We start from the raw sequence: 27,328 nt of genomic DNA on the forward strand, positions 1-27,328 counted from the left end.
GGTCTCCCCAACTCCGAAGAAGGGCAACAACTACTGCCGTGACTTCCCTGAACAACCAAGGAGCAATTGGTAAGGCCAAATGGTAGCACAGCAAACTTGAAAGGCTCCTGGCCTACATTGAAAAGCAGGTAACATCCGTGGGACTGCAGGACACATATGTGAATATGTGACCTGCAGGTAACAGAACACTGCCTGGGTCCAAGGCAGCCAGTATTTGCTCAGCGTGCAGGAAGGGGTTGAGAGGACAAAGATCTAAGAAGGGCCAAAAGCCCTCATTCTTCTATGGCATGATGAAATAGCGAGAGTAGCAACCCTCCCCTATTTCTGAGTCCAGGACCTTCTCAATGGCTCAATTGGAAAGTAAACGAACGCGGTTTGAAACATCGGAAGATCGGAGAAGTAGGATAGAAAGTTCAATCAGATACGCGAATACATTATCCAACAGGTGAAAGTATAGCACGAGCGTATCAGCATACAGATTTGAAACTCTTTTGATGATATCGATAACATTTCACATACAACAACCATATAAAGAAAGGCCCCTGAGGAAGGTACCTCGGGTACCGAAATGCATTGGGCTCGCGACTAAGTTGTGTTATGAGTTAATATTGATTGGATTTGTTCAAAAAGATATTATGATCACTGATCTTATGTAAAAACTGTGTTCTAAAAATGATTTATGAGCAACTTATAACATGTGATTGAAAACATGAATTTTGAAACAAATGTGAATTATTAAATGAATGAAAAAGTGTTTGAAATAATTGTTGATTAAGTTTGATAATATAAGAAGGTGTGAGATAACACCACGTGAACAGTGCATGACTGGACTATCCCACAGGTTAGTCTTAACCCAAGTATAACCAAGGAGTGACAACCCTAATCAGTCATAGCACAGTTTGATTAGAAGTCTAAGTTTCAAGAGTAGGAGAGCTCCCCACGCACACCCCATAAAATAATCGATTTGGAAAGTAAAACATACACATCTTGTAACAGAATTGACAGGTGCTCCACTGAGAATCACTGTGAAGTGGAGGAAGATTTGGCAGAGCAGAAAGAAAGGGTAGAGTGTAGCAATTTTGAATGATCTGAACGACCCATATGTCGGACGTGAGGGATCACTACAGTGCTGGGAGACAGTGCTGGATCCTGCTTCCCAGAGTAGTTATACACCATAAATGGGAAGTTACAGCAGCTTGGTGGCTGTTGCAGCAGGGGAAGGGGACTGGGAGGACAGGTGCTCATGGTGGCCTGCCTGTTCCCTGCCAGTTCAACGTATCGGCCTTGAAAGGACTAGGGTGATTGCAATAGAGGCTGGGTGCCACTCACGCTGTGTATATGCCAGTCAACTGGAGTGGCTTCGGAATACCCTAAACTGGTGAGCAAATTGATAGGTTAAAGTAAAAAACCAGAGAACTTGCTGTGCCCTACTATATTTGAAAAGTTCCAAGGCAGAATTTACTTTTTTCGACAAGCGGGTACGAGCCACTGAGAGGCATATCCATTAGAATCATGTTTACCAACAGACAATACTTTGGAGCTCATCCAAGCACAGCAGAGAATCCCCACAGTGCCTACCACCCTTCCCAGACAATCAGCAATATCAAGCCAACATGACCGATGAATTTGGCCACATTTTTATCATCCTGAATGGTTTGAGCCAGTGAGGCCCTAAGGTCTTCGGGGGCTGCAGGAAATATATTACTGGCCATGTCTGAGGGCATGCGTATATCAGCCCAATAAACAAGCTAAAGTGACCAATCTCGATGCTAGGATTGCTGAAAAGAACGTTCGTTTTTTGAAGGTCTCAACGCTCAGACTACCTATAAGGGGGAGTCATGGAGAATTAATTGGGGTTTACCTTGCTTGCTGAAGCCTGAACAACCAGACTTTGCGGAGTAGGATGTTTAGAGAGGCAATCAGGGTTTCCAGATGCCGGCCTGAGCTAATTAACTAGTGAGCACGAACAGGGTTTTGACCAGGTGCACATTAAGGGGTCAGTGAGGGCTTTATTGAAAGACAGCAAGAGCTCAGATGTGGCTGGGCCAGGCTGTAAGATTTTCATAAGGACATTTAATTTAACCTCAATAGAGGGCATTTTTTGATCCACACCTCAGCTGTTTGTGGAATAGCTGCTGCAATGATGCAGACTCCTCTGTGGAGGTCTAAATAGTATTTGCATCGCTCTTGACACATGTCGCTATTCTGTCTCTGATAGCATGGGAGTAGTTGATATCAGTCTGTCCTACTGGGTGTCCCAGTTCTTGGTCATCAATGACTGGATGACTTGGGGTTGGAGCAACCCGGCATACACACTGGAAACTGTCTCGTCTCGGTTAGGGTGGGGTTATATACTACACTACCTTTATGGCAGGCTCGTTCCTCTCCATATACCAGAACTTACTAGAACGACTTTTCTGGTTTGGCAGGCTGCCAATAGATTCCTCGGTTGGGACAAGAAGTTAACCCAACACCCCCCCCCCCCTTTTGGAGAGGGGGCTAGTTGAAACACACAGCCCAATTGGAAAGGTTTCGACACTGGGATTGGATTGGGATAGTAATGTTGGGGGCCGTGTGGTAGGGCTCTCACATGCGCACCTTTGCAAACCTACAGACCCACTTTAAACTTTCGGCCACACAGTTTCATACATACCTGTAACTGAGACACGCAATCGGACATTAGACAAACCTGACTGATTCGCCGGAAATTGGCCCCCTGGAAGCTAAATTACTGATGGGCAGCTTGGGTCGAGGGGATTTCCTAGCTTTACCACTCATTTGGTTTGCAATGCCCTGGTAATGTTGGACCAGCTCCGGTGGAGGTTGGAGAGATGGGTTGGTGACCTAGATGATATGGAATGGCGGGAGGCTTGCATTGTCCCCAGAGAGCTTGTCATTTCAGCATGGTTCAGACTGATTCAAGCACACTATCTACACCTCACACATGACGCTCTGGCATGCTGGCCTCCTTCTTGAACCTAATTGCACCTGATGCTCCTCCTCTGAGGCAGACTTCATTCAAATGGTGTGGCAATGTCCGTTGATCACCCAGTATTTGTCTCAAATTGGTAATTCCCTATCCAGAGTTCTAGCTAAACCTCTAACATTGACACCGAAAATTGTTCTCCTGGGTATTCTTGATGAACTCTGGGGAGCAAGGGGCGCCTGAACGCTGGTCGGTCTTGCAACGTTAGTGGCCAAAAAAGACATTGCAAGAAATTTTAAGTCACCACAATCACCTACCCTGGCACTATGGAGATCCAGAGCGGATTGGTGTGCTAAACAAGGGCCGATTTACATCACAAGACGCTGTCCTCGAAAATTCCACTACATTTGGGGTAAATGGTGTGAGTACTATGGTTTGTCCTCAATGCTGGAGAATGTACCTGTGGGTAACCCAATTTCTGTGTAACTGCTGGAGATTTGGGACGGGTGGAGTAGTGGGCATGACTGGGAAGCAATTCGGTTTATTTTTTTATTGCGACTTACTTTCGAAACAATACAATTTGATTAACAAAAATAAGGTAGCCATCACTGATGTTTATTCAACCTTTTACAATGGCAGTACTAGTGAGAGTTAGATTTTACACTTTCATTCAATAGTGTGCCTGTAAACCGAGTTATATTAATGTGCAGTTGTTTTTGCGGTGAACAGACAAATACAATTTGGATCAAATAATGCACCATTAGCGTGCGCATTACTCTTGTAATGTTGCAATACATACACAAAGCTATTAGCTTTGTCAACAACTGTTTTTAAAGTAGAGCAAACATCCTTAGCAATATGTATAGATAGGTAAGTCGATTTTCTTCTCCATCGGGGACTCTTTCCGCAATATTATACTATACTATACTATACTATATATATATATATATATATATATATATATATATATATATATATATATATATATAAAAATTCTCCGCTCGCGTAGAAAAAAATATATATATATATACACACACTTTGACATTTCGAATTTTCATAAAACTCACTAGCTTAGACTCAACATTACCGACGAAGAATGCGGGTGTATGATTGCTTTAATTTAGGAAAGCTGCAGTTCAACTTACCATATGAAATCGCCCAATACCCCTTCTGAACGGCTGTCTCATGAATCGGCTGGGTTTCGGGAACTCTTGTGTTTTAGGGCTTTGATATTCTGAAAAACTGGGCTTTTCTTCTTCCCTGATTTGATGTACAAGATATGAAATAGTAATTACTAAGCCAATGAGTATAGTTTTTCAAATCAAGAGCAACGAGCAAGAGACATTAGTGGTGTTAGATAAAGCAGGTTTCAATGCAGGGTACTTCACCTGAGGTTTGTTTTAGCTGGAAACATTTCGAAGTGCCCGAGAGAAAGCTCCAAAATCTTTCATCATGCAGGTAAAAAATCAGATTTTGAGACATGTATTGAGGTTGCTATGATATATAGTTTTTATACAGATCAACATTTTGAACTGGTACTTGGCCCTCTCCGTAATGGAAATCTATTGATTGGCTGGCCCAGCCCGATGCCGTTCCTGTGGGGGCTGGGTCTTGTGACCTTCACCCTCAAACAGAGTCTGCTCTCGTACCCTTCAGGACAATTGTGCTGTCAGAAACTTGTGTGTTAAGTCCCATTAGATGAGTGTGTATTCGCTCACTTGTTAGTGTCTTCGTGTGCACTCACCACACGTTTCCTGTGTGCTTATCTTATTGTGGGTTTTCTACAAGGTTGGGACCTGACTTCCAACTTCCTGCAAACTACCGAAACCATGTGAGATGAAGGATGCCTGTTGTGGTTTATTATTCATATGCTGTTTTCAGATTCATCGATGGTACACTGAGTGATATTGTATTATTAAGATTAAGGTGAATACGTCGAATCTAAAAGTCTACAACCGGTGCCCAAAACGCATGGCCCGAGTAGACTGAGTCAATAATGCTTCCAATTATGTGTAGACAAATCTTGAGCTTAAAGAAAACAAAGGGAACTTATCTGACGGGATACTGTAAGTGTGGGTTTAATGTGCTGAGAAGTTTGATACTAAACTTCCCAGTTTTCAGTAAAGCCATTATGGTGCGGTAGTGTTTCGTAATGACAGACTCCCAGTACCATATACTCTTAATGACATTACTGCACTTACAATGTCTAAGAATTAGTCTAGACACTGTAGGCGTACAGGGCTCATGCACCTGTACTCTCACCCCTGGTATAGTGCACCCAGCGAGAGGGGTGGCTGACCTATGCCAGGGCAGTGGGTTGTAGGCATGGCACAAAGGGATGTGTGCCATGTCGACTTTTCACTTTGTTCTGCAACAAAACACGCAGCCTGCAATGTCAGTGTGCGTGTGTGTGTAAAGGTACAGGGCGTCTAAGTTTGGCACAATAAGTGCTGCAGCACTTCCCTGGCCACAGTGCCCTTGGTACCTATGGTACCTTTTACAAGGGACTGACGTGTGGCCAGAGAGGTGCCAATAGGGGTTACAAGGTATGGTTTTGGGAAAGAACACAGGCCTAGGGACCCGATTGGCAGGACTCAGGGCACATTGAGTCAAAGTACATCAGTAGTCTGGCAAAAAGTGGGGGGTTACTGCAAAAGAAACCCAGCTTCCTACAGGCGATGCATGTATAAGTCTGCATATATCTGTGAAATGTATCCGCAATACTATCCACATCATTCAACATTAGACCCTCCTCGTCTTGAAGCACTGGAATCCCCCCTGCCTCTTGTCTGGGACGCATCAGAGATGCTAAAGTTGCCCCCGGGAGATCCCCCTTTCCATGTATCCTAGCCGTGGCATATTTGCCCATGTGAACAACTTCCCTGTTGGTGGTGTCATGATTTTCCGCAATTTTGCCTTAATCGCTCCTAATAGATTGCTGTCTCCAGAGAGTTGATGTCTCAAATACAAGTCAGCTATCTAGCTCTCTAGATGTGACAGCCTGTCTCTCAAGGATTTTACCATCGTGGAGTACTTGGAAATCGTAATGCCTCTGATATAAACTTTAAATGTTTAAACTGTCAACGGATCCCACATTATTAATGAAAAAGTATTTTATTGATTGCTCTTGTTCAATCTTAAAGACAGGGTCTAGTAGGGAGTAAGGGAGGAATAGCCATGTGAACGCAGCTGCTCTCTGACCCAGAAACTCTAGATCCAGCACTATGGGTGAGTGATCAGAATAAGTGCATGGGAGAGGCTGACAGCATAGGGCCCGTGGTACCAGACTCCTAGACACCAGCAAGTAGTCAATTCGCATGTGTGTGTCATGCACAGCAGAGTAATGCTTGAACCCTGTGCCCCGGAGGTTACGACATCACCATATGCCCACCAGGTCTAGTAGATCTGCCATTTCATGGAGAGCCCGGGCGGCTGCAGAGGTACAGCGGGGTGGGTCTTTTGGACGATCAAGTGCGGGATTCAGTACACAATTACAAATCACTCCCCCACCCCCAGACTTGCGGCAGGTCACCCCATTGCAGTTGGCAAGCGCTAAGTGCATGATGGAACTGTGTGTCAGCATGCATTATAGTGGATTATTTATAGAGATGCACAGTTTTCAAGAGGTTCTAGTATCATGGTCATCTACTTTCTCCTCCAGGCAAACCATAATAGCACTAAGTGCATGATAGAACTGTGGGTCATCATAATTGGAGCCGTAAACCAATACCATTTCTAAATAGCCTTTATGACAGAGGGCCACCACATACCTGCCTCCTGGGTCAACAAATACCTCCTTTAGCTGTATCTCAGACCTGCCGTAAACCCATATGAGAACCCCACAGGCATGTGAGGTGAATCCCGCTGCACAATAACGGCCTTGTAGGGTCAATGTGCTGCTGTTTTGTGCTAGGTGCGTCTCTTGTGGGATCGCCACTTGCACTGCTCGTCTCTTGAAGTATGCCACCACCTTTCAAACCTTTCTCTTGATCATTAAGTCCTTTCGCTTTTCACGTGAGAAATCGTATTTGTGTAGTGGCTGATTGTTCTCCCGCTTTATGCCTTACGTCACCCTGTATGGTATTCTAATCAGCAAGCGTTGGTCATGACCAGTCAATCAATATACTTCACTTGTTTTTGAGGATATCCAACATAAAACAACCCCTGATAATGCCCTTTCTAGGCCATTAGCATTCAAACTTTGTATGGCTGAACTTCGTCCCACCCACTCCCCTCAAGCCCCTTACAAAACATAACCAAAACCCACAGTAGGTATTCAGTGATGAACACATAAGGGTTAATGCCACCCCTTACAAGCTATCCATTGGGTCCAGCCCATTTTATAATGACTCTAGTAAAACAATGCGACAACAGTCTAGCCTGCATCCCTGTAAACTGGGGAGTATAGGTTATACCCCTCATTTTTCCACAAAACTCCCGCCCTCATATTGAACATGAAATATTATCACTTTCGGCCCCCCTGTCCCTTCACGAAATAGATCTTGTAAGAGATTTCTCCAAGGTCCGCACTTCGATGTGTAGGCCGCTGGGACATTCATCAGAACCATCTTTATTTTTTTTATAAAATTTTATTGAGCAGAGCAGAGAAATACAAAAAATACAGAAATAAAACATACTTCATCAGGGATAATTATACATCAGAATGAATTCAAGTGCAATCCAATAATTCATATCATTCAGCAACAATCATTTATATACATTTAGGAGCCATTAAAATGGAAATACAAAAAAACAGCTAAAACCAAAGAACCAAAAAAAAAAAGAAACATTCAGTTTTTCAATTACTATTTAACAGTTTAGCAGCCTCAATAGCTAACACACGGCTAGTGCAAAAAACTGAATACTCTATTCCAATTGAGCCTTTAAATTAAAGTGCTCAAGTGCTAAAGTGCTGAGATTTTTAAAGTGCAAACGTGCCTTATATTTTTAACTATAGTGCTGCTTTTACGGTAAATAGTATTCATTTCTCTACCTCCGGCCTTGTGTGTTATTAGTATATTCCCATGTGAAATGCTATGTGGTAGTGGTGGATGCACTAATAGGAAAATATTTCCAAATATTTGTAAATTTTCTCGTTGACCCTACTCTTTTAGCATACGCCTCCTCAAACTTTTTCGTCCTTCTCATTTTGTTTACCCATTTAAAATAAGATGGTACCTCCTCTGACCTCCAATTTTGAGGATTAGAGAACGGGCAACTAAAGTGCAGATTGCAGTGAAAGTTACTTCTGCACTAGACAAATCCTTTCTCTTTGTTGAGATGCCAAACAAGGCTATTTCGGCTTCGAGTTCAATTACTTTGTTTATGGCCTGGCTTATTGAAGAAAAGATCTTACACCAAAAATCCAACAGCTTCGGGCATGTATAAAAAATGTGCAACCAATCACCCCCTCATGTAGCTGACATCTAAAGCATTTTTTTTCTACTCCCAAATAGCGTTTGCTTAATGATTTAGGAGTGAGGTAAGCCAGCAAATAGGATAGGAACGCCAATCTTTTAAAATTGGCCGCTCTGAGAGACTTATGACCCACTTCAGTAATCCGCTTCCTCTCCCGCCTCGAAAAGGAACAGTTGGTTTCCTGGGATATTTTGACCAAGATAGCATCCACTAAAGGAGAGGCTTCCCCCTTCCTAAGAAGTTTATAACAATTCTCTAGTCCTGTTAATTTTGCTCTGTACAGGGCACTAGCCAGGGGCCTTTCCCCAGCTGACACATTATATTTATGTATAAAATTAATAATTTGAATAAATTCCAGAAATCCCGTTTTTAGTTTATTATCGGACCTAGCCAGAACCTCTTATCAAGTAATGAGCCTCCCTGAAACAAAGAAGGACCCCAAATCCCCAAAGCCCGTCTCCATTCATTTTTGAAGTTTGCTTGAGTGGATTTGAACCCCCAGGCTCTTGCACTCCTCTATTTTCAAATAGCACAAACCACCCCCCACTTCCTGTTTAAAAAAAGACTGTAATCTATATGTTATATCTCGGATGGTCTTATATCTTGTCTTCTTTGGTAACTTTGCTGTTTTTAAAAATATCGGGACTTGCGAGCCTGCCTCGTGCACCATTTTGTCATAAAAAAACATGTCAAGCTGTCTATTATGTGCCGATAAGCGAGCTGCAAGGTCCATTATTGCCACCATGTAATATGTTCGTATATTTGGTAAAGCTAGGCCCCCTTGTTAAGTTCCTAGCTGTAGTGTACTTTATTTCACCATTGAAACTTTCTTGTTCCAGACAAAGTCCCAAATCATCGATTCAATCTCGCTAAAATAGCACAAATTGATTTTTAATGGAACATTTAAAAAAAGAAAAACCAACAAAGGAAGGATCGACATTTTAATAAGTTCGACCAATCAAGGTTAAAGGCAGTACAGTCCATCTCTCGAGTAAAGTTCTAATTTTATTCCAAGTTGTTAGATAGTTCAAGGTAAATAGTTGATTGAATTGGTTGGAGACATAAATACCTAGGTATCTGATCGGTTCGCTCTTTAATGCTTGCAATCTTAAATTTGATGTTAAAAAGTTGCAGTCCGAATTCAGTACCAACACCTCGGTTTTATTCTGGTTAATCTTATAACCACCAATCCGTTTAAACTGGTTACATTCTTGAAAAGCTTTATCCAAATTAAATTTATCAGGATGAAGGTATAAGATAATATCATCTGCAAATAATTTAACTTTTGACATTCCTTCTATGGGTGGCTTGATATCAGGATTACTGCGTATTCTTATAGCCAGAGGCTCAATAAAAAAGGTAAACAAGAGAGGGGACTTCGGACAGCCTTGCCTGGTGCCACGGTTGATATTAATCGCTCCTATGGAGTTAGCGTTGACTACCACTTTTGCCTGCGCATCCTGATATATGTTTTTCAACATAATCAGAACCATCTTACCAGTGATATAGTTTTAAAGTCCTCATGGAGCACTGGTCTCACTGCCCACTACAGAGTTCTAGTAAATGTTGTTTCTCCGCAGCAGTGAAAGCACCAGATCACATCGAGCAGGACCTTCACCTCATCACCGGAGTCTTGGAGACAGTCCACATGCATTTTGTTCTTCAATTCTCCAGCACTGTCCCCAAATATCTACTGTTCTTCTGGGCCCTGAATGACTTCCTCCTCGCTCAAGGTGCGTCGGGGTGCTTAACGCCGGGTTTCGATGCCCTCCCTCTGTTTAAGGAAGTGTGATACCTGCCTATGGTGTGTGTAAAGTATGCTAATTTCCTCCCCCCATGACCCATAGCCTGGCAGGGTATAGCATACTGTATTCCAGCTGGCGCTCAAGTAGCTACCTCTCTGCTGGTAGGAAGAGCCTTAGTGAATCCTGGGTTTGTTGAATAAAATCTGGATAAAAGGATAACTCAGAGCCCTCATAGTGCAATGTTTCAGTTCTCGTGCTTTGCACAAGCGGCATCTCGATCTTTGTAGTTTAGAGGTTCTCCACATATTTTACATGTTGGTGGACTCCCCTACTCCCACTATTTGGATGTTGTTTCTCCTGGATCTCACTTCCAGGCCCTCCATCTTCAGTTGTAGAGTGAGGCGTAGCTTATCCACTTTTTTGGATTTTGATGACTCCTTGTCAGCACATCCTCTGTGACTCTCTTCTCTACTGTGTCTAGTCTCTCAGTATGCTTATCCAGGCACACTGTCATTTGATCCATTCGAAACATTAGTGCATCTATCTTGCCATCGATTTGTGTCAGGCTGTGTAGCATGGTGTTCAGTATCTGCTTCAGTTCTATGTCTGTTGAGGGATCCGCAGCCTCTGACCCAGACTCTGCCACATTTGTGTCACCTTACCTTGGTTTGGGGGTCCTGCAAGGAAGGAATTGTAGTTTGGACTGCAGTTTGTCCAACTTGCCCATGACGAGTTGATGTGAGATGGCTGCATGTTGTGAGACACAGGGCGCCCCCTTGAGCAACACCACTCTGGCACAGCATCAAGTGCTCTGTCGATTCTCTGAGAGGGAGGGTAGTGCAATACCACCTCGCACACTATGTGTCGCTCCAAGTCCCTTTCAGGACTACAGCTTTTCATCTCATCCAGTCCAGCACCGTCAAGGCCAAGCGTCCATGTGGCTCATGCGTAGGTCAGATGCAGCCTCTTAGCAATATGTACCCCCCAGCACCTGCAGAGTCAAATTAGGCCACCCCATTACAGTTCATGTGCTTCAGAGTTACGGCACTGGCAATGTGTGCATTCACAAATGTCCTCACTGCTTGATGACCAGTAGTACGCCCGCAGTCCTCTTCCTGGTGAAGGACTGGACTATTTAAGGCCCAGCGGTGCCAGGGAACAACACCTTAAACCTTCGTGGGATACCTGTTCTGGCGCACTAAAGACAGAGACACAGGAGACTTCCTTCGGCGTCAAAGATCAGCGTTTATTACTGCAGGGATGCAAAAGTCATGGGAAGTACAACAGAGTGTAGGTTCCAAGAGTCTGCTTCAAATTGCATTTGTGTGTCGCTCTCTTTTATACAAGATCTTGTCATTGCACAATATGTAAGCAAAAGGTTACAGCTCAGTTCCCACAGTAAAATTCAAAAGGATCGCTTTCATGTATTCAGAACCCCGGAACATAATTACATTAACATCACCAGTTCCAACTGTAAAAGCACATCTTCCCACCATTAGGTACATTCCACTTGAGTTGTAAATAAGCAAGAGAAAAGAGACAAGAACAGCTGCTAGGAAGTCAGGCACACCATAAGAAAGAGTGTGGGGGTAATATTGGAAACATGATCATAGGATCAAAGAGCTTGATCTCAGCACGTGCATGGCTGAAACAATAGGCCGGTACGACAAGATTACCCTCAAGCTGAGCCATTTGCCTCTGCAGTGTCATTCCTCCGGTCATAAAGACGCATGAAAGGAATATGCGTCTTCCGTATGGCTTGGGAACTAACAGGTCACGATGCGGACACTTGCCTGTTCACTGACTACGTGAGGGCAAGAAACAAAATGAATGCCGTATCCAAAATGGAACCCAAGGGTTCAGATGTAGAAACACGTAAATGAGGCGAACCATGCCAGGTAGTGTAGTGAAAACGCGTACACTTACCGAACTCGCCATTTACGGTTCATAGATACCAAACTCGTCCATATTCGGCAAGGCCCAAAACACAGTAACGATTTTCACGGAACCTCAGACGCTCCTTTTGCCCTCATGTAGGCAAGCACTAGTCGAAATCAGAGTCGATCTCGATACTCATCAGATCATTCAGGTGTTGCTGAAACATTATTCTATCCATCAATGCCTCTCTGGAAACAGATGGCCTTCTTATACACATTGTAGCACAAAGGCCACATAAGGCAGGACCACACTGTACACAAAGACAACACGTGAACAGAAATGTCATGACAACCCCTATAATCATCAGAATCTTCCAACCCCAAGTTGACATTGGACCCCAAAACCATCCTAGAAGCGTCCAATCTCCCTCGTCCACGAGTATGGACTCCGAGATTTTGTGCAACTGGGAGATGGCTTGATAAACCGTTGGAGCGTTATCAGGTATGAATATGCAGCAGCTCGAATGGATGACCTTACACACCCCACCTCTATCCGCTAGAACAACGTCTAGAACCATACGGTTCTGTAACGTCATGAGCCTGTCCGCTTGAAGCTCCGCTGTCAGATTACCAAGGGCACTTGCAGTTATGTTAGCAGTTGACTCCACTACACGAGTTAACTGTCTCAGATTCCTGCTATTGACCATCGGGCCCCAAAACGGTAGGAAACCCTTGAAGAAGTCTCCTGCTTCTTGACCGGAAGTATCCTCTTTACTAATGACACCTCTCACAACTCTGGTTTTGTGATAGTCGGCGGCAACAGTGAAAGTCGGGGGCAAGAGATTTGCAATATAGCAGGTACCTGAGAAGTCGTGTGGTAACCACGTATATGCTCGGTCATAACATACAAAATAGGTACCCTTGGCAGTCAGAAGGACAGGGGAAGAAAGCATCGGTAGAACGTAAGTATCCACACAAGCACTCTTCCCAAGCTGGGCTCTTGGATTTCGGCCACGACCTTGCAGACAAAAGTGGCCTAGGTGAGGTACAATCCATATTGGAGGTGAGCTTTTAAGCTGTCTATCACCCACTGATATACTATACTCAGCCTCACTAAGGTACTTGTAGGCCTGCACTTCCTCCTTTGGGATGAGCGTAGCATCAAAAATGTCTCTATCTAGATCAGCAATCGCTGTCGCCAGAGACTTATGGTACGGGCCAGGACCAAAGCTTGCTGAGCGTGGCTCTCGATGGGGGTAGGAATCTAGTGCACTACGGAACATGATTTGGAATGCCCGAACTGACCCTTGGGGGCTGTACGGGAGAACCAAATATGGAATACCCCTGTCCATGGTATGCGGCATTAGCCCACACACCCAACAATTTGTAGTATTTACCACCAACTGATGCTGATGCAAAAGTTGCACAAAGGAATTGTTTCTAAATTCCGCACGTCTGACTTGCTCATGTTGGGGCAGTAAGTGAAAAGAATGTGGAGAAACGGTGGAAGCGAAATTCAGGTTGTAGAAAGGAGGAGTAGGTGAAATGGAAGGTAATAATAATTGAATCCCAAAATATACTCCACCCACCAGTAGCATTGAAACGGTTAGGAACAACATAAAGATCTTGAATAGAAAACACTTTGTACGAAACACTTCTGATCCTTGCGCCAACATTCTCTCTTTTTCCGACAGCTTCGAGAAGTCCATCCTCTAAACGAAACCGTCCGTGACGTTCTTGACGCACTTCGTTCTGAGTAGCGATTGCCAATTCCCAGGAGTTCCCAGAAATCAACAAAAGAAACCGACCTAGTGTCGATAGCTGCTAAACAGGAGGAAGTACCCGCACGGCCCTACGGTCAACCCAGATGATAGGTTAAATGAATTAGAATCAAAGTCAATAATAGTCTCTTTGCTGCAGGAAAAGAAAAGGTATATACACTACATAATGTCCACAGTGTTCATGACAACGGTAAGGGGTACTGTAAATTTCAAAAAAGGGAATAAAACAGAACTCTTTTATTTGTCCTTAACGCGCGGTCGAAGAGAGTATCGACTTCTCCCGGGTTGAGTCTGATCTTCAAACAGTGGATTGGATGGCGAACAAGTGTTCGAAGGTCCAGGCAATTGTTCAGTACTTGTATTTCCCAGTGTTGAAGGAAGGGAAATTGTTTGAGGGGAGTCAACAAGGGTGTCAGATATGGGCTGAGCTTCGCTGAATGGGACAAAGCGTAGTGGAGCGTCGGTCTCGGACGAGGAAAAGCCCTTTTTTATCCAAGTATCCGCTGGCAAAGGAAACGGGACTTTCTTGGTGTGGGTGGCATGTACCCAATGCTTCCGTCCCTCCAGCCGAACCGCCGTCCTTGTTGCCAGTAGCACCTGGAAGGGTCCCACAAACCTCGGCTCAAGGTTTCGTTTTCGTCCGAAGTTACAGGTGAGGACCCAGTCCCCTGGTTGCAGCCAGTGACCAGGACCCTCTGTTTGTGACGGCAGAGCCTCAAAGACCTGTTGATGAATCAAACTCAATTTAGCAGTCAGATCATATAGATACTCGATTAACATTGGATATTCAAGTCTGTTCAATTCTTTAGGCCTTGGAACCCCCCAAATGTTCGCAGGACGGCCAAACACAATCTCATATGGGCTGAGCCCTACTCGAGAGTGTACAGTAGCCCTGGTCGATAAGAGAGCTAGAGGCAGAGCGTCGGGCCATGATAAACCAGTTGTTGCCTGAACTTTAGCAAGTTTTAGTTTCAGGGTGCCATTGTATCCTTCCACCAAACCCGCTGACTGGGGATGATTAGCACTATGGAATTTCTGTACTATACCCAAACCACGACACACACTCTTCATCACACTTCCCACAAACTCACTTCCGTTGTCCGACCATACAATCCGAGGCATGCCGTACCTGGGGAAATACTCTTTGAGCAGAATTTTAGCTGTGGATAGAGCAGTATTATCCTTAAGAGGGTAAGCTTCAATCCATCTGGAGAACGCACATACTACAACCAACACATACTTCAAATTGTTGCATCTCTCCATATGGATGAAGTCCAATTGGATAACTTCGAAAGGACATGTAGGAGGGGCAAAATGACCAGGTGGAGTGGGGGTGCCCTTGCCGGGATTATGCGTCAAACATACCATGCACTTCTTAACCACTCTCTCTGCACATTTAGTAATCCCATCATTCTTCCATACAGGAGACAACAACTTGCATATGCCCTTCGAGCTAATATGTGCTGTGCCATGGGCCATTGTAACAACAGCAAGCACGTATGCATCCGGTAACATCCATCTCTGTTTCTCTGACAAGTCAACCCAACATCCATTCTCGTCTAACTTTCCCGTGCTTTCTTTCCACTTAGTCTTTTCCATTTCAGTGGCCTCATTCTGTATTTCCTTGACACTCTCCACTGTGTCCTCACACATGCTAGTTTCTGCTGGCCATCTTACTGAATTCGCAACGTACATTCGATTTGTCAGATTTCTAGCTGTCTCTTTAGCAGTTTCGTCTGCAAACGCATTACCACGACCAACATCATCCGTCACTTTTCGATGCGCACTACATTTAATTATGGCCACCTGCTTAGGCAATGTGAGTGCACCTAAAAGGTCATTCACAAGCTGTCCATGCTGAATCTTCGTGCCATGCGACGTTAAGAATCCTCTTTCTTTCCACAATCGCCCAAAACTGTGTGCCACACCAAAAGCATACTGGCTGTCTGTAAACACATTCACCCGCTTCCCTCTGGACAACACACACGCTCTTGTCAAGGCGACCAACTCAGCTGCCTGGGCCGAGTTCTGACTCAATCTCGCAGTTTCCACAATCGTACTCAACGTCACTACAGCATACGCAGTCATCACATCACCATTCGGTAACTTAAAACAGGAACCGTCAACATACAAAGTACCATCGGGATCTACCAATGGAGTATCTTTTAGGTCGATACGACCCTTCGTTTCTTCCTCAGTTCTTAGATAACAGTCATGTGATGCTACATCACTTGACTCTATGTTGATCGGCAATAATGTTGCTGGATTCAACACATTACACCTTTTTATCCGTATATGACTAGCCAGTAACGTCAGCTCATACCCAGACAACCTTGCGCTCGTCAAATGTTGAGTTTTCGTTCGGTTTAAGAGAGTGTCAACTGCATGCGGAACCATCACCGTAAGCATATTATCCATGACCAGACCTGCGGACTGTCGAATGGACGCCGCAGCTGCCGCTGTTGCTCTTAAACAACTCGGCAGAGCTCTAGCTACTGGGTCTAAGGTCGAAGAAAAATATGCGCAGGGACGCTGTTTGTCACCAAATTGTTGCGCCAGAACACTCAACGCACAACCATCCCTCTCGTGAACGTACAGTGTAAACGGCTTACTGTAATCAGGAGTACCTAACACAGGAGCTGAACACAACGCATCACGTAATTCAGAAAAGCCTTTTTGACACTCTTCAGTCCATGGCAAAGGAGTCGGAACATCCTTGCAGGTGAGAGCTAACAATGGTTTCGCCAAGAGTGAAAAATTTGGGATCCATTGTCTGCAGTATGACGTAATACCTAGAAAGGCACGTACATCTCTCTGAGTTTTAGGCACAGTCATTCGAGAAATCGCTGCAATTCTCTCTGGGGTCAACCTTCTCCCTTCTTTTGACAATAAGTGACCTAAGTAGGTTACTTCTTGGCAACAATATTGCAGCTTTGATGGTGACACCTTGTGATGTAAGTCACATAAATGCCGCAACAACGATACTGTAGTAGTTCTACAAATATCTTCGGTATCAGCAGCTACCAACAGGTCGTCAACGTACTGAATCAAGGCTGCGCCTGCCGGTAACACAAATGAATCAAGTTGACTTTTAAGGGCTTGACTGTAGATAGACGGACTCTCACAATAGCCCTGTGGTGCACGTTTCAGTCTAAAACTGCGACCACCTAATGAGAATCCGAATAGGTCTCTGCTTTCCTCAGCAATCGGGATACTAAAGAAAGCATTCTTTAGGTCGATCACCGTGAACCAGGAGGCAGAAGCTGGAATCAGGCTTAGCAAAGTGGTGATATCAGGGACCACGGGAAATTGTGGAATCACGATTTTATTCATCTCTCTCAAATCGATTACGAAACGGTACACAGGAGGTTTAGATGGATCAGTGCGTTTTAAAATTGGTAGTACAGGCCTATTACACACATTTCCTCGAGTATCTTCAACTACATCCTTTTTGATCAGGTCGTGTACAATCGCTAATAGCGCCCGTTCTCCCTCAATGGAGATACGATACTGTGGTATACGTGGCAGTCGCACATTTGGTTTCAGCTTGATCATATAGGGTGGGATGTCCAAGAGACCCACGTCATTGGGACCTGTGGCCCATAGAGACGCAGGAAGGGAGCTCAATTCCGGTGGGAGTTTATCGATCGACAAGTACATAGGAGAGATTACTCTTCGACCTAATGTAAGCTCCACTCCTTCAGGGGAGCAGTACAATGTCGCATATAACCGTTTTAACAAATCCAAGCCCAAAAGATTCTCACCACAACCAGTAGATAGAATCAGTGGAGCCTCCAACTCACGAGGACCGATAGTGAGGGGCAAAGGGCTGGAGACAGGATTTCTAACCGGGGCGCCAGAGAATCCAACGGAAACATTTGTTAAGCCAGACAAAGGTGCGCCAGGGAGTTTCGAATGCATGATGGAACTTTTCGTTGCACCAGTGTCTAACAGAAAAGGCTCGACTACGCCAGATGTAGCAACTGCGACGTAAGGCCCGCTCTGATCAACCGGAACTGATACTACTCCCTCTCTTTGTCGGTGGCTGTCCTAGTAATGATCGTTTGCAACAGTTTCATGTTCAACGTAATAGTCGTCCACATGATATTGTGTAGATCTAACTGACCCCGTATTCCGTTGGTCAAAACAATTATTCGTATCTGATGAATTCTGAGGGCGATCGTTCTGATTGTGAATGGTACCGCGGCCTCTACCTCGAGATGCCTGCTGAGGACCACCACGGCTTCCTCGTGATGACACACCATTCAGACGGTCACGCAAAGCGGGACAGTCGTATTTTATATGTCCCTCTCTTCTACAATATGCACATTGGTTATACCCAAGCATAGATCTAAAGTCAGAGGAGTCAGGACGTGACTGTATTCTGGAGGATTGTGATTGTGGTCTATATTGCTGTTGTAAATCAGTGTGATTTGAACGCGGAGGATACGCTTGCTGCAACAAAACCTTCGTTTTCAGCTCCTTCGTTTTTTTATCTACACAATCACGATCACTTTCTTCTTTTTCCCTATTCTCATAATATTGAGCCGTCGCTAATATTTGTGCCGTGGTTGAAACAGCCCATGCACTTTCTGAATTTTTCAATTTGTTGCATAGTTCTGGCAACAAATTCAACACGAATTTGTCAACAAACAACCGTTGGCCTCCCTCAGTGCCCATATCCTGACCACTATGATCGACAAATGCCTCTTCGAATCTAGTAAAGAAATCGGAGACACTCTCGTCCTTCTTCTGCTTACAAGCTGCTAATTTATCCCAGTTTACCCTCATCGCCGGCATAAGCGTTTTCATGAACGTAATTATTCTCTGGGGCAGATCCTAGTAATGATCGTTTGCAACAGTTTCATGTTCAACGTAATAGTCGTCCACATGATATTGTGTAGATCTAACTGACCCCGTATTCCGTTGGTCAAAACAATTATTCGTATCTGATGAATTCTGAGGGCGATCGTTCTGATTGTGAATGGTACCGCGGCCTCTACCTCGAGATGCCTGCTGAGGACCACCACGGCTTCCTCGTGATGACACACCATTCAGACGGTCACGCAAAGCGGGACAGTCGTATTTTATATGTCCCTCTCTTCTACAATATGCACATTGGTTATACCCAAGCATAGATCTAAAGTCAGAGGAGTCAGGACGTGACTGTATTCTGGAGGATTGTGATTGTGGTCTATATTGCTGTTGTAAATCAGTGTGATTTGAACGCGGAGGATACGCTTGCTGCAACAAAACCTTCGTTTTCAGCTCCTTCGTTTTTTTATCTACACGATCACGATCACTTTCTTCTTTTTCCCTGATCTCATAATATTGAGCCGTCGCTAATATTTGTGCCGTGGTTGAAACAGCCCATGCACTTTCTGAATTTTTCAATTTGTTGCATAGTTCTGGCAACAAATTCAACACGAATTTGTCAACAAACAACCGTTGGCCTCCCTCAGTGCCCATATCCTGACCACTATGATCGACAAATGCCTCTTCGAATCTAGTAAAGAAATCGGAGACACTCTCGTCCTTCTTCTGCTTACAAGCTGCTAATTTATCCCAGTTTACCCTCATCGCCGGCATAAGCGTTTTCATGAACGTAATTATTCTCTGGGGCAGATCCGAAATTACCTGCTCTGGCTTAGCCCCACCAACTTGTCGGCCATCGGCCGCTATTATTGCAGCCCAATCGCCGCCTAACTCATTCGCATGATTTTCCTGACGAATTTTCGCCCAAACGGGCTGTGGTACAGCATTTCCAAACAGCATGTCGATGTCGGCAAGGTTCATAATAGTCGCATCTACTAATTGAGACAACTCCTTGTAGTAACCCGCCGGATTTTTGCGTGGATCAGGTAAGGACTGTTTGACTTGTAAGACTTCTGATCGCTTCCATGGGAGGTGTATCCAAACTCTTTGGAAATGCGGAGGGATCGGGGGGGCAGCACCAGGATCACCTGGCATCCATACTGGCGGAACCTCTCTCATAGGGTACTGACCAGGAGCCGCTTTCCAATTCTCAGAGTCGTCATCAAACGCCACTCGAGAATGCACTGTCGACCTAAGGGCTAACAGTCGCTCTAAGGCACGTCGTACATCTCCACGTACAATCATACCGCTCGAAAATTGACTCTGAAGTTCAACCATATCGGGCGGTACGTTATCTAAATCGTTATTATACCATTCTTCCCTCAAAAAGTTACACATTTCTTCGAACACGAATCTCTGTGTAGGCTCATTAAACTGAGAAAACGTCTCAAAAACCATGCGTGGAGGGTAGTTGGCAGGATGTCTTATCCACCTATGTGCCATTGTCACTAGCGTCTCTTTTTCCCTCCCACTAGGGATCTGACTCCGTCTTTGGGGAGTTTCAGAAGTATCGGATGGAAATAACTGACCAGAAAGCGGTGAATAAAGGGTAGCAACAGTGTTAGGGATACGATTACGAACAGAAGGAGAAAGGAGAGCAGGAGCCACAACGTTTGAAGTGAAGGCAGACACAGCAGAAGCAGGCAAGGTAGTCGGGGTGGCAGGGACAAGAGGCAGAGAGGGTACAGTCAAAGGAGCAGTAGGAATAGAGACAGGTGGTGCGACAAACGTGGGACCAACAACGGGCTGACCCGCAGCCGCCGGAACAACAGGAGGGACAACCGGAGGAACAACAGGTGGAACTATAAGAGGAACTACAGGGGCCGTAGCACCCTGTGCATAAGGAGGTGGCGATTTCATCAAATACGCTAACAGGGGATCCTCCTTCGAATCCTCTTCTTTCTTATCCTGACTAGTTGGAAAAACCGGATAACATTTGTCTATCCTCATATGATGTAGTCTAGTGGAAACTTCTATTTCTTTTTCTTCTTTATCTCGCTGACATTGTTGTACAACTTGCATTATCGGAATGAAACCTTCTCTTCGGTCCTTTTTAAGCTGTTTGATTTCTTTCTGCTTGGCCTCTTTACGCCACAACCGAAAAGAATCAAACATAGCTGGTCTAGCTTTCCTTTTGAATAATTTAGCTTCAAGATTATCTAAAATCGTAAGTTCAAAACTTCCATGCGGTGGCCAACTAAGGACACCATCTTTTTTCGTGTAACGGACCCAATATTTATTATAAATAATAGGACCCACACCATGTCGACTATAGAGCTCATATACCAACTGGAGGTATCGGACACGAGTCCTCCAACCGGGAATCCTTGTTGCAACATTTAAAAAGACCAAGAAATCCACTATGGCTAGACATCGTGCACACTAACCTAGTATCAAACTTCAAGGGTTACCGAAGCACTAATCCTTCGTGGAACACAAAACCCTCGGTTTTTGGCAATTGCAATTGTCAAATAAAAACTAAGGACCAACAACTAAGAACCACAAATGCAATGGAACCATGCAAACAACAAAGCTTCAACAAGCTGAAACAACAACTAAGGACTGGGAGCGACCCACAAATACTTAACTGAGAGCTTCAATGGCGTCACCAGGAAGGCCCGTCTATCGTCTCGCTGTACGAAAGGTCTACGCCAGGCGTCGAAAACAGGTCGACAGTCAGGGCATCGGTCCGTCACAGCCGCCAGGAGGCGGGAATCTTCGCGGGAAAAAAATCTTCGGACCACTTATTTCGACAACAGGATCGATGAAGCGGGGTGCACCTTTTCCTCGGAGATTTCACACGAAGTTCCTCACAATCGTCAGGCTTTGGACCGGTACCGCCGATGTCGCCCCGAGTTGGGCGCCAACTGAAGGACTGGACTATTTAAGGCCCAGCGGTGCCAGGGAACAACACCTTAAACCTTCGTGGGATACCTGTTCTGGCGCACTAAAGACAGAGACATGGGAGACTTCCTTCGGCGTCAAAGATCAGCGTTTATTACTGCAGGGATGCAAAAGTCATGGGAAGTACAACAGAGTGTAGGTTCCAAGAGTCTGCTTCAAATTGCATTTGTGTGTCGCTCTCTTTTATACAAGATCTTGTCATTGCACAATATGTAAGCAAAAGGTTACAGCTCAGTTCCCACAGTAAAATTCAAAAGGATCGCTTTCATGTATTCAGAACCCTGGAACATAATTACATTAACATCACCAGTTCCAACTGTAAAAGCACATCTTCCCACCATTAGGTACATTCCACTTGAGTTGTAAATAAGCAAGAGAAAAGAGACAAGAACAGCTGCTAGGAAGTCAGGCACACCATAAGAAAGAGTGTGGGGGTAATATTGGAAACATGATCATAGGATCAAAGAGCTTGATCTCAGCACGTGCATGGCTGAAACAATAGGCCGGTACGACAAGATTATCCTCAAGCTGAGCCATTTGCCTCTGCAGTGTCATTCCTCCGGTCATAAAGACGCATGAAAGGAATATGCGTCTTCCGTATGGCTTGGGAACTAACAGGTCACGATGCGGACACTTGCCTGTTCACTGACTACGTGAGGGCAAGAAACAAAATGAATGCCGTATCCAAAATGGAACCCAAGGGTTCAGATGTAGAAACACGTAAATGAGGCGAACCATGCCAGGTAGTGTAGTGAAAACGCGTACACTTACCGAACTCGCCATTTACGGTTCATAGATACCAAACTCGTCCATATTCGGCAAGGCCCAAACCACCGTAACGATTTTCACGGAACCTCAGAGGCCGCCAATGGAGTCCTCCAGGTGTCTGCGTCCCCACACTATTGGCTATAATTTATGTCTGTGGCCTCTATCACGTGCTAGAGCAGTCGCTACCTGCCTCGCTATGCTGCTATTCCACCCTAGCTGCATGCTCCTAGGTCTGTGGTCCGATTGCAGAGGGAGCCGCAAGCTGGGCTTATGATCGCCCTTGCGTAGTGCCACTGCTCTGCATTATAGCCAAGGTGAGGTACGTCCGAATCTCCGTGCTCGCTCTCCTGTGCAGGTTTAGCAAAGACCACTTCACCAATCAAAGCTTAAGTCACACTGGGCCATTTGATCATCACTCGGGACTCTCTGCCGATGCCGGCTCTTTCATGGTTCAAATATCGCGAAGGAAGCCCCTTTTTTTAACAGTTTTTTTTGGGGAGAGAGTTTTATATAGCGCAAACTAAACCCGAGAAATTGGGTATCAGAGCGCTTTACATGAGCACCAGTTTCTTTACAGATGGACACATTCACGGGGAGATTAAGTGATTTGCCCAGAATCACAGGATGTTGAGCGTCGTTGTCAAGGCTCGAACCTGGTTCCCCAGCTTCGAGGTAGTCCTCTTTAGCCGTAAGGCTACATTCTCTCCCAAGTTGATGGGCTTGCTGCTTCTGCGGAGGTATAGCAGGTCTACATTTTTTATTTGTCACCTTTTGTATCAGGATGGTGAAGGATTATCGGCCGGGTCATCGGAGCTTTGCTATTTCATGGCCATCTTTTTTTTTAATAATTCTTTTTATTAAATCAAGGCATCAAACAGAAAAAGACACAATACAGATTAATCACATTATAATCTGCAGTACATTGCGGAGAAGGGAGGGGAGCAGAACCAAAATATATACTTATTAAAGATATCACAGGGATGGGGGAACATCAAATACTGAATATCTAGGTGGTGTACAAATCTCTCCTCTATACTGATTCCATTGATTCCAAATTGAAGCCCACTTCCTGGGGAAGCCCTCTCGCAATATACACAGTTTTTTCTCGGAACATACTCCAGTCTAAATCCTTCTTCCAGTTCTCGAGGCTGGGAGGGAGCTCAGCACCCCATTGTTGGGCGATATTTCTTTTCGCAATCATATAGCTCAGTGTGGTTCACTGTGTCTGTGCATTATTAAGATCAGTAGGTTCCCATATATTGAGAAGGCACCTTCGCGCCTCCGGCAACAGAGAGACACCAGTGACCTCTTGAATAATATTATGAATCCTACCCCAATACTGTCATGTAGCGGCACTCCCAAAAAATATGCAAAAAAGTACCTACTAAGCCACATTTACGTCTACACAATCCATCTTCCAACAACCCCATCTGTACCAGGCGTGGACCAGTAAAATAGACCCTATGCAATATTTTTAACTGTACCAGTTGCAATCTTGCAGGAATAGCGACCACTTTTGGAGAGGACACAGCTAATTGTCAATCTTCATCATCCAATTCTAAGCCATCTTGTGTCCACTTAACCCTCAGCTCCTTAAGTAAGTCCGCCCTATTATTGATAAGTTTCTTATAGATCAGGGAGATCGTTTTGTCGGGGAGGTGACCATCTAAGATTCTATCCTCAAGAGGGGAGGCCTCGGTAGTGCCTCCTCTATATGCAGAGCAGCTGTTAATGAGTGTCGAGCTTGCAAATAGCGGAAATATTCAGAGCCTGAAAGCTCGAACTCTACTTGTATTTCTTTGAATGATTTCACCCACCCCTTGCCCTACATGTTCTTAATAGTTGACATCCCTATCAGCTCCCACTTATCAAACCCCTTAGTGTTCCACAGCTTACCTAATCTCTCCGAAGCAAAAAGTGGGGTTGCCAGTGTTAATTTGTCTTTCTACCCCAAAGAACTCGTGGCATCATGCCAGATTTTTACTGCATATTTCTTCGGTCCTGTGAGACCGAGCTTCACTGGTTTAGAATACAGTGCTCTCATTATAACTGCCACCCGGGAGGAGCCATTTATCCATGGCATATCCGGGATCTTCAACTGGCCCATATGTTCCATGATTGATAGCAGCCAGCTGGGAGGCCCAGTAATAACGCTTGAAATCTGGGAGGGCGATACCACCATCATACCACGGGAGCGTCAGCTTGGCTAAGGCAATGCGGGGCCTCCCCTCCCATAGCAAACTACGTTGCTGTCCCTCTATCTCGCGGAAATAACTCGCAGGCACTACATCTAAAGTATTTTGAAGGGCATAAAGGAAGCGCGGCAGGGACATCATCTTGAAATGGGCTGCCTGTTCCAACAAAGAGATTGGAAGCCTTCGCCAATGAGCGGAGTCACTTCTAAGCCTCCGCAGAGGGGGAAGAAGATTTTCAACATATCTAGTTGTCGGGTCCAACTAAACAAAAATACAGAGATATTTAAATCCACTCGTATTAATCTGGATGGGATAATTCCTCGGAGGGACCAGGGCCTCTCCACTAAGGACATACAACACAGATTTCCCCCAATTAATGGAAAGTCCGGAATTTTTACCGAAAGAAGCTAGGACATCGCATACTACCATGAGGGATTTCCGAGGGGAGGTCAAATAGAGCAGAATATCATCCGCATATAAGGAGATCCGATCCTCCCACTCAGGGGACCATCGCATTCCAAGGATCGATGGTTCCTAGCGGATCCAAGCCGCCAGGGGTTCCAAAGCTAGGGAAAAAAGGAGAGGGGATAGGGGGCAGCCATTAACCACTACCTGGGTGAGCAGCTCAGTGTATAATAACCGCACCCAGCCAATAAATTCTGTTCCGAATCCAAATTTAGCCAGGACCGCCCATAAATAGGACTATTCAACAGTATCAAAGGCCATGGTTGCATCAAGGGAAGCGATCACAGCTGGTTCCTGCAGAGTATGAGCTCTGGCTATGACTCCATGCAACCTTCTTAAATTCAAGGCAGTATTTCTATGGGGGATAAATCCTGATTGGTCCAGGTGGATCAATCCACTAACTGATACCGGCTGAGAATTAGGTGAGGAATTAACATTTATTGAGAATGCATTTCTTATTACAGGTTTTTACTATATTGTATGATTTATTATTTTGATATTTTTATCTTGGATGGTTTATTTTACATTTAATTAAGATTGCATTGATTAATTGCTTTATTAGAGCCCTTTTCCTCCTCGCTCAGATTGAGGTACCTTTTTTTAACTTTACTTCTAGCACTGTTTGCAGGGCACCGCCCCACTTGTAGGAAGCTGGCTCTCTCTATAATATATACAAGTGAGAAACATTGTGTAAAGAGTCTAAGGGTTCCCTTATGAGTGAACAGAACCAGCAGACCACCACCAGCGGCACTAAGGCGGCTGGGTGCAGAGGTGCAAAACAGCATCAGCTGCCCAATGTTATTCTTTGGAGAACGGTCATGGTGAAAGATGCTGCAGGTTTTGACCGAGGGGCCAGTTGGGTTGAACCAAATGGGGGCTCAGGCCTCACAATGCTTTGGTACGTAGGGACACCTTTGGTCCTCTTCTCCAGGGCCCAGGAGCAATGGGTGCAGCGGTGTATTTAGGCGTCGGATTTGCTTACCGTGAGCAGTCAGGGTGAAGTGGGCCTGAATGCAGAGGCTGCAGGTGGTGACGTCAGAGGTTCCACGAGGGGTAAAACCACAATGGACTCAGGCTCTGGACACCGGGGGACATCGATGGCACCGTTGGCTGAAATTAACTCGGGGTTGGAGCAAAGGCTGCAGTTGTGTTTTCAGGCGTTGTGTTTTGGCGGTTTGGGAGTCCTCAACAGTCCTTTCTTTGGAGTTTCTGCAAGATGCAGTAAACAGTTATGTTGTTCCACAGGAGGTCTTGGTTCTTAATTGAAGACAAGCAGTCCTCCCAGGATTTGGAGGCACAACAGCTGAAGGATGAGACTTCTTTGGAGCAGTTTCGATGGGGAACAGCAGACAGGTCAGAAGGCTGGTGTCAAGTCAGTTGATCTCTTCAGTCTTCTGCGTCTCCTCAGTACCCTTTTTCTTCATAGGTCGTCAGGATGCACAAGTTACTACTTGTGTAAGGATATATCTGTAAGAGACATTAGTTAGTGATAGATTCCTTACCTTAGAATATCCCCAGGCGTCAGACTGGGTCCGGAAAATTTTGCGTAGCAATACCCCTGCGCGCTGGCAGGCGTCGTCCGCGGCTCCTCGTCCGTCGTTGCCGTCGTTAGCGCCGGAATGACGTCGTCGGAGTACTTAGACGCCGCCCTCGCGTCCTGACGTCAGTTCTTATACACAGCTTCTCCGCGGCAGATACGCAGAGCCATGATAGAACCCACACTGGTGCCATGAAACTAGGGCCCTGAAAGGGGATGACCTTAACCCTAGATATCGGTTCGCTGAACGGGGAGGATGGGTGGGTCGGTAAGGAATCTATCACTAACTAATGTCTCTTACAGATATATCGTTACACAAGTAGTAACTTGTTGTAACCGGGGCGGGACTGGCAAGGACAGCAGAGAAGGGCAGCAGTCGGGTTCTGGTAACAACGGGCTTTATTGAGCTCAACAAATGGTCTGAACAAGTCTTTCTTATAAGGGTGGTGCGTCGGGGAGAACGACTTCGGGACTTCCTAGGTCGGCTCTTCTCTCCGTACAGGGTCCTCCGATAGCCGGTCTGGCTTCTTCGGGGTTTGATTTAGTCCGGATCAGTCTTGACACCTTCTCGCCTCCGGACCGATGGAAACAAAAGAAATGGGCAGCGTGTGAGGCAGGCGTCCTACTCAGACCGATCACATCGGGAAAAGGGAGTGAGGATGCAAACTCACACGTGCTCTGAACCTATGTACAAGTGGTGAAGACGCTAGGGGTGGTTGTGCTCAGGATAGGGGAAACCGGGAACCAGGGAATCCGCTATTTTACAACGGGACCTCCCTTCCGTCCCACCCAGCCTTTGATACGGTCACGCACCTGGTTGAGCCACACACCTCCCCC

General features: G+C 45.3%; 1 protein-coding gene across 3 annotated transcripts in view; it reads right to left on the minus strand.

Annotated features, from left to right (window-relative positions):
- Positions 1-27,328, minus strand: part of BCLAF3 (BCLAF1 and THRAP3 family member 3) — a 525,957-nt gene that overhangs the window by 151,843 nt on the left and 346,786 nt on the right. For 2 of the 3 annotated variants that reach the window (XM_078657893.1, XM_078657894.1), the window contains exon 10: positions 4,072-4,186. The exons of the other annotated variant lie outside the window; for it this stretch is intronic. In XM_078657893.1, coding sequence (XP_078514019.1) covers positions 4,072-4,186 — 115 coding nt within the window. The remainder of the gene's footprint in view (positions 1-4,071; positions 4,187-27,328) is intronic. 3 annotated transcript variants of the gene reach the window in all.

The sequence above is a fragment of the Lissotriton helveticus genome, chromosome 8, assembly GCF_964261635.1.
Source record: "Lissotriton helveticus chromosome 8, aLisHel1.1, whole genome shotgun sequence".
NCBI lineage: Eukaryota > Metazoa > Chordata > Amphibia > Caudata > Salamandridae > Lissotriton > Lissotriton helveticus.